Source organism: Benincasa hispida, chromosome 2 (genome assembly GCF_009727055.1).
Source record: "Benincasa hispida cultivar B227 chromosome 2, ASM972705v1, whole genome shotgun sequence".
NCBI classification, from domain to species: Eukaryota; Viridiplantae; Streptophyta; class Magnoliopsida; order Cucurbitales; family Cucurbitaceae; genus Benincasa; species Benincasa hispida.
Window position 1 is genome coordinate 22,044,470 of NC_052350.1, and position 7,762 is coordinate 22,052,231.

A 7,762-nucleotide genomic window follows, 5' to 3' on the forward strand; every position below is an offset into this window, starting at 1 on the left:
AGGCACGTTAGAGATGATCATGTTTACCGTAATCCTGATGTCTATTGGGATCTTTATTTGTATCACGATAGAGATGGTCATATTAAAATGATTGGCACAAATAACTCTCAATTAAAAAAAAAAAAAGAAATATTGAAATAAGAATGAGTTAAGCTAATAACCTCACGTTCTGAAACGTAGAAAGCAGAGGAGTTGGGGGCACAATCCGCCACTTGCGCTTTTGTACATTGCTTTACATAGTGCCATCAAATTTATTTGGCTTACCGTTCCCCTTTTGAGAATGCCCACCTTCTCTTACCAAACCCATTTTTTTCGATCATACTTCCGTTTGTTGCTTGTTTTGTCATTTCTTCGTCGTCCCGATATCAACTCCTCCTCCTTCTCCAGTGATTAACTCAATTCCGGTAAGTATCTCACCCCGGTGTATTTGTAGTTAGCTCCCCCAATTGTTGTTCTTCCAGGTGCTCCTCACATTTTCGTTCTAATTACCAATTTAAATCTGTACGATTTGTGCTTTCCTCTGCTTTCAGATTGTTCTGTTGGTTGATTCCGATCAATTTCCCTGCAGCTGTTTCAAATTTTCGATATCTATGCTGAGACAAGAAGAATATTAAGAGGATTGTGTTTCTGAGCATGAAGAGAATTTGAGTGCATAGCGGAATAAGGACTTGCATAAAGCTGAGGTGTATTATTCGAATTCGATTTCAGGCTCGGCCGTTCAATTCACGCTAATTTTAAGTTTTGGAATTGAATAATTGTGGACTTGCTTTTTCTTATTTGATGGCTCCTTGTTGAATTGAGTCGATTGAGGTTTATTTTGTGTGTCATGTTGGATGCTTTTTCTTAGTTGACAACTATCGCGGAGTGTGTTTTCTTCTCGAAAATGCGATCATGAAGAGACTAACTAGAAAACTTGGGAAGTATGAGGTGGGGCGGACTGTCGGCGAAGGGACGTTCGCCAAGGTTAAATTTGCATGTAACACGGAGACGGGAGAGAGTGTGGCCATAAAAGTTTTGGCCAAAAGTAGCATTCTCAAGCACAAAATGGTAGATCAGGTACTTACCTGAATTCTTCATAAATATCGGGAAGGATTTAATGTCATAGTGCTGCCTAATGAGTATTATTTCCATGTTCATATTAAAAGGACAGCATATGCTTTTAATATGAAACTCGATGCTGAATCAATTGTATTATTAATCCGGACTTGTTGGGCATCTCTTTTTTGGTCAACTGAACATCATGAAATCTATTTTTAACCCCACTTTCCCTTACGTGAATTAGCACTCGGATATTTAACCTATTATGGAGGTAAGGCACATGGAGTCACTACTCACTTGAAGATTCACATTAACTATCATTCTAATAAGGAAGTTATGAGTATATACAAAGGATTATCAATAGGAGGTGATGAATTTTGCCATGGTTTAAGCTCAAAACATGATCAGGAATCAAACTTCTGGATAATCAGTATTTCCTCATGAATGAAAACTACACAGAAATAAAGAAATGAACAAACTCAGAGCTTAGGCACGATTATTTGCTTCTCCTCTGCCCGTTAAAGTCATGATGAATTCAATAAGTCTGCAGTATTCATGTCTGGAAGGATGCTGCTATTACTTATATATAATGAAACTTGCCCTTTGCTTCATGTTCTAAATATTTCGTTAATTTAATTTTTCTTTTGTAAATTCTCTTTCAGATTAAGAGGGAGATATCAATAATGAAAATTGTCAGGCATCCACATATTGTCCGACTGCATGAGGTACCACTTATGGCTTCTTGACAATATCAAATTACTTGTGGGATTTATCTGTAATTACTTTCCTGCTATTGGCATCTTTTATGATATCTCCCCCTAAATTCCAGGTGTTGGCTAGCCGGACAAAGATATATATTATCCTTGAGTTTGTCTCTGGAGGTGAACTATATGATAAAATCGTATGGCTTTCCTGTCTTAAATAGTTGAACATTATTATCATCCTCCAGATTGGTGAGTTTTGGAACTGTATAATTATGATTATGTATAATTGATCTGCACAGGTTCTTCAAAAGAAGCTTCCAGAAATTGAGTCTAGACGGTACTTTCAACAACTGATAGATGCAGTTGCTCATTGTCACAGCAAGGGTGTGTACCACAGGGACCTTAAGGTGCAAAACTTTTAAATAGAGAATATTGTTTAAATGTTCACGGTTCTGGCAAAAAACTGTTTCAAATGTTCTGGTCCTAATTAATCATTTATTTCCTTGTTGTAGCCTGAAAACCTTCTTCTTGATGCTGATGGAAATCTGAAGGTTTCTGACTTTGGACTGAGTGCACTGTCTCGACAAGTATGTAGAATGACAGTTATCTAGAATGACAGAAATTTTGTCAATTGCACGTTACTCATTTCTCTAACCTATTCTGCTTTGTCTCTGATCAGGGTGTTGAGCTACTTCACACAACATGTGGAACTCCTAATTATGTTGCACCCGAGGTACATTATCCATAAGCAATGTCAAAGTATAAGTACAAGTTAAAGACTCACGATTTGTGAGTTTTAAGGATTGTGCAGGATGTGAGGACATCCTTGCCTCAATGGATGTACTGTATATCGTTAAAATGCTCTTAAGTAGGTGGTTCCATTCCTTTGGTCTGTTTCATTGGATTGTAAATGATGGTATCTTGTTTCTTTCTTGTAGGAATATGTTCATGTTTATCTATCATTCTGTTTTTTTAAAACCATTATGTAAACTGCTCCTTGCAGGTGCTTGGAGGTCAGGGTTACGATGGTGCAGCTGCAGATATATGGTCATGTGGAGTCATCCTCTATGTACTAATGGCTGGATATCTTCCATTTTCAGAGACAGATCTCCCTACCCTAAATATGAAGGTCTGTTTCCAATCTTTACACCACCATAGTTTCCTCAGAATTCAATGACTATCTCATATTTATAAATAAGAATACCATTCTTCCTGATACAAAAATGCTTTTTAGGTGCCAACATCTACAACATATATCCAATTTATGAAATACGGGGTTTTGTTTTAATATCTTTTCTGTTGTGATGTACTGGGGTTGAGAAGCATGCATGGATGAACTGATTTTTGCATTCAAAATTAGATGATGGCTCAGCGCTTTCACAACTGTGAATGATAAGTTTCTAACAACTTCATTTCTGATGCCTAGATACATGCAGCGGAGTATTCCTGCCCCTATTGGTTTTCATCTGGTGCGAAGTCCTTGATACAGAAGATCCTTGATCCGAATCCTAAAACTGTGAGTTTTTTCAGTTTCAGAGATTTTTATTGCCAATTCTCCAATGGTGAGATTTTTGGTTCATCATAAATTAACGAGTTCAATCATTATTTATTAGTTTACTATTTTAGGATTTGCTGCCTTTATCTGCGTCATAGGGCAGGGACCATAGGGTTTTTTGTTTTAATGATGTATCATTATTCTGCTGGTGTTGGAAATATTTGTCTTCTTGGGTGAATGAGTTCATGTGAAATTCTGTCATTCATCACCATCATTGTGGAGTACATAAATAAAGAAAAAGAATTCTTCATATCATGTAGGATTTAATGTCTGTTCATATTGTTTTAAAGATTTTCACCGGAGGTTTTCATTTGTGCACTGCAGCGGATTCGAATTGAAGAAATTAGAAAAGATCCATGGTTCAGAAGAAACTACATCCCTGCTAAACTAGGAGAAGATGAGGAAGTAAACTTGGATGATGTTCAGGCTGTTTTTGATGACATTGAGGTTGGTTTTTGTTACCTTTATCACTATTTATGGTTTTGCATCTCTTCAAAATGGAAACATTTAGGGCTTATATACAACCATGAAAACTACTTGAAGCTGCCAGAACCCACCCACCCCTCCTTATTCGAGAGTAGTTTCATATGAAACAAATGGCCTAACTGCGCAGTTATGTTTAAATTGCTTTTTGATCTTCTTAATCATTGCATGTGACCACAGGGGTTTATGTGGGGCATACTATACAGAGTTTTCTAAGCAATGAAATGCATTCTTCCTTTTTCTAATTTGCTTTAAGTTTAAAGCTCGTGTTACCGGTCTTGTTAACATTTTACTTGTTTTTCATGCATATTTGTGCACTAAATTAATTCTCTTCGCTTACCTCAGGATTTGCATTTTGCAGGATGAATATGTAGCTGATCAGTCAGAAAAAAGTGACGGCGGTCCTTTGATAATGAATGCATTTGAGATGATAACATTATCTCAAGGATTAAATCTGTCACCATTATTTGACCGGGGACAGGTTAGCTCGTGTCAAGCTTTGTTTCCCTTCTTTGATATAGAACGTCAAGAGCTCCATACTATTATCCTCTCAGGCCACAATGTGTCCATCTCGTATTGTATGCCTACTTGTTGGAATTCTGACGTTTACCAATTTTCTTATCCTCATTTTGTTCTTTTGAAATTATATCCTTTCCATGACAGGACTATATAAAGCGGCAAACACGTTTTGTTTCTTGTAAACCTGCTAACTTTATAATGTCAACCATTGAAGCCGTAGCAGAAACAATGGGTTTAAATGTCCACACACGTAATTTCAAGGTGCAACTGTTATTCTTCCCTTATGACGAATGGAAGTATAATACTATGTTATAGTTTTGGAATTACATATTAATTTCAACTTGAATTGAAAATTTCTTTACAGACAAGGTTGGAAAGGACTGGACACAGGGTTGCACAGTTTGCTGCTGTGCTGGAGGTAATCTCATAGACATGATGAATGATTGATAATCCGAGGTTTTATAAAGTACTTAGAAACTACTTCTTATTAAGTTCACTTCTTGTTCCTAGATTTATGAGGTGGCACCATCGCTTTTTATGGTCGACGTTCGCAAAGCTGCTGGAGATACTCTAGAATATCACAAGGTAATTTGATATAATTAACTAAAAAATGCATAAGTACGCTTAAATCCTACATACTTCCATATATATTTATTGTTATACACTACCATTTTTTTTTTTTTGTTTGTTTGTTTGTTTTGTTTTGTGTGGTCTTGTAGTTCTACAAGAATTTCTGTGCTAAGCTAGAAAACATAATCTTGAAACCATTAGAGAGTGTGCGGAACTGAAGCCCTGCTTGGTTACTAACTGGTTCTATGGAGCAAATGAGCAACCACACTGTTTGCCCAAAAGCTGTTCATCATGATGAGATGCTTTTATAAATGAAGCTTCACTGTCCATGATCTGAACTTCATATATGCTATTATGATTTAGAAAACAGAAAGGGCTAAGCTGCAAATGATATAACTCAAGAAGTGCGTGTGTATTTGTGTGTGCGTGTTTAATTTTCTTCAGCCTTCCTGTATTTAAAGGTTCTGTCACCAAAGGCGGGATTCAGTAGGAAATTTGCCTTGGATTGTACAGAATGTCATTGAAAATAAATTTAGAATCTTTTTGCTGAGAGCTGTTTTGAAGGTTAATTTGTTAATAACTAACATTCCTAACCCTTACAAATCATTAGATCATAATTCCGAAGTACAATTTTATTAAACTATATTTTATGAGACACTGTTCCCTAGCTTCTAATATTTTGTTTACAAGTCTCAGAAACTCCTTTTTCTAACATTATAGAAAAGAAAAAAAGGAATCTTGTGACTTTAAATACTATCGTATTCTTTTTCTTGTGATTTTAGGTTAAGAATTTTGGAGTAACATAATAGTGATTATTGTACATGAATGATGGGGGCATGTTAAAATCCGAGGCTTTCCTTCTCCCTTCTTTAAACCTAAGAGTACTAGGTCTTATTTTGAAAATTAAGTTTATAAACACTATTTTTACTATAATTTCTTTGTTTCTAATCTACTTATTAAAAATAAAAAAAGTTAAGTTCTTTTATGCCTTCAAACTTTTCTTAAAACTAAATCCAATTCTCAAACATAGAAAACTAAAAACAGAATCATTATAAAACGGGACCTACTTGTCCTAAACTTAAGAGTTCAGTGAAAAACATAGCCCATTTACACAAAGATGGTGAAAAATTAAGTCAAGATGTCGGATTCGCATAGACGACCCAGTTAATATTTTCCTTTTCTTTCCCTTCAATTACTCTTTGGGAACAGTTCTAATAAATCTGAAAGTGAGGTTTCAAGCTTTGGATTCAATTTGGCTCGTAGCTGTTGAGGAAAAGATATATATAATATATATATATATATTATATATATATATTATATATATATATATGTCTGAACATGCAAGCATAAGATCTGAACATGGTCCAGGAGAAACATTATCGTTTTCTTGCTGCTGCTCATCATCATGTCTAAGTTGAAATATAAAAACAATGACTGTTTTCATCTAAACACAGACCCATTTTTTTTGCTGTAAAGAATTGAGCTTTAAATTAAAAAGATTTCCTTTACTGCACCTCTAAAACTGGTCGGCCCAAGTACAGCAGTATGACTATGACCATTCAATAACTCAAAACCACATGGACTAACTAATACAAACCGACCCATAAGCTTAAAAATCTCAAATTTACAAAATCATTAAAACAAAAGTATCTCAATTTCCCAATAATCTGTTTCTTTCCCCCCTTTTACAATAACTATAATTTGTAAAATCGATTACCATAAACAATTAATCCTTCATTTTCCTTTTAAAAAACAGAAAAGTATAGTGGTCCAATGGATAATAATAATCCATCCATCTGATTCAACGAAAACAACTAACTTATATTCTCATTAAATAGCTTGTAGATTTCCACAGGACTAACATAAAGTGTGTTAGGAAAAGATAAGGTTTGAAAAATAGAATAATAATTAATATCTTATATGCTACAAAGGAAAGAAAATGAAAGTTTTTTTTTTGTTTATTTCAAGGTTGAAAGTACTTATCTTTACACTTACATTTCCATGAGAGAAGATAATAAGCATCATCTTTAGGGACTGGAAGAAGATCTGCCTCCAAATTAGAAACTACAATATCATCATTTTTATGGTTCTGAGAAATAACTAAAGCAGCAACACATGGCTTGCAATTTAAGCACTTGTTGAAGCACTGTGGTGGCCTTGACCCAATTACCAATTCCTTCTGCTTTGAAGAAGAAGAGGAAGAAGAAGAAGAAGAAGAAGAAGAAGAAGAAGAAGAAGAAGGAGAAGAATCCTCATGCCCTGAATATTACAAAACAAATTGGATTGATATTACACAAGTATATATTATATCTTTGCCTCTAAGTTTGGATTAATGATAATAATTATGAGTAAAGGGGTGGTTTTACCTGATGTGGGGTGAGAGAAAAAAAGGCAAAATATGAGAGGAAGAATGAGAAGGAGAGAGTTTTTTAAAGCCATATTTGAATGAATTTGTGAAGGGAGAGAGAAGGATTGTGAGTTGAATTGAAGAAGGGGTTAATAGAAATGAAGTTGTTCTGTATACTGGTGAAGTGTGTATTGACAAAATAGCTAACAGTGAAATGGTGTGGCCTTTGTCTTCCTAGTGCAGTGCATCTATCAGTTGTTTTTGGGGGTCCCAACTCAATTAATCAACCCTTTTTTCTTTCTCCTTTAGACCAATGAAGAAACAAAAAAGTGAAAAGCTTTTTCACCTCACCTTAACTTTTATTTATTTATTGATACCAGCTTCGATCAGGATGAAGTTTGGGTGAAACTACGCTAAGAAGTATAAACATTTTAGTTTGGCTAGCGTGTCGTGTCACTCTGTCACTTGTTGGACACGTATTAGACTAATTTTTTAAGCATATAAATACATCAACTCATTTACTTTAAATTTTTTCATGGTATAAAA

The 7,762-nt window shown here is 34.9% G+C and overlaps 2 protein-coding genes across 7 annotated transcripts; one reads left to right on the forward strand and one right to left on the reverse strand.

The window, feature by feature from the left end:
• The first annotated feature begins 234 nt into the window (after positions 1-234).
• On the forward strand, positions 235-5,462 carry LOC120071120 (CBL-interacting serine/threonine-protein kinase 24). 6 transcript variants are annotated; one of them, XM_039023185.1, is made up of 16 exons: positions 235-404; positions 531-683; positions 848-1,056; positions 1,701-1,763; positions 1,868-1,939; positions 2,042-2,149; positions 2,255-2,329; positions 2,422-2,475; positions 2,746-2,871; positions 3,169-3,258; positions 3,622-3,744; positions 4,142-4,261; positions 4,444-4,560; positions 4,664-4,717; positions 4,810-4,884; positions 5,071-5,438. In XM_039023185.1, the coding sequence occupies exons 3-16, from the start codon at positions 892-894 to the stop codon at positions 5,104-5,106; spliced, it is 1,278 nt and encodes a 425-aa protein (XP_038879113.1). In that variant the 5' UTR covers positions 235-404; positions 531-683; positions 848-891; the 3' UTR covers positions 5,107-5,438. The 6 variants fall into 6 exon arrangements, with proteins under 6 accessions (XP_038879113.1, XP_038879112.1, XP_038879114.1 ...); XM_039023184.1 differs by having other exon boundaries at positions 236-404; positions 569-683; positions 5,019-5,087; XM_039023183.1 differs by having other exon boundaries at positions 239-404; positions 5,019-5,438.
• Positions 5,463-6,669: 1,207 nt separating this feature from the next.
• Positions 6,670-7,512, reverse strand: LOC120071121 (EPIDERMAL PATTERNING FACTOR-like protein 8). The gene is made up of 2 exons (XM_039023190.1): positions 7,236-7,512; positions 6,670-7,128 (listed from the first exon to the last, which is right to left on the reverse strand). Exons 1-2 carry the CDS (start codon positions 7,306-7,308, stop codon positions 6,833-6,835), a joined length of 369 nt encoding a protein of 122 aa, XP_038879118.1. The 5' UTR covers positions 7,309-7,512; the 3' UTR covers positions 6,670-6,832.
• Between the last annotated feature and the right edge of the window lie 250 nt (positions 7,513-7,762).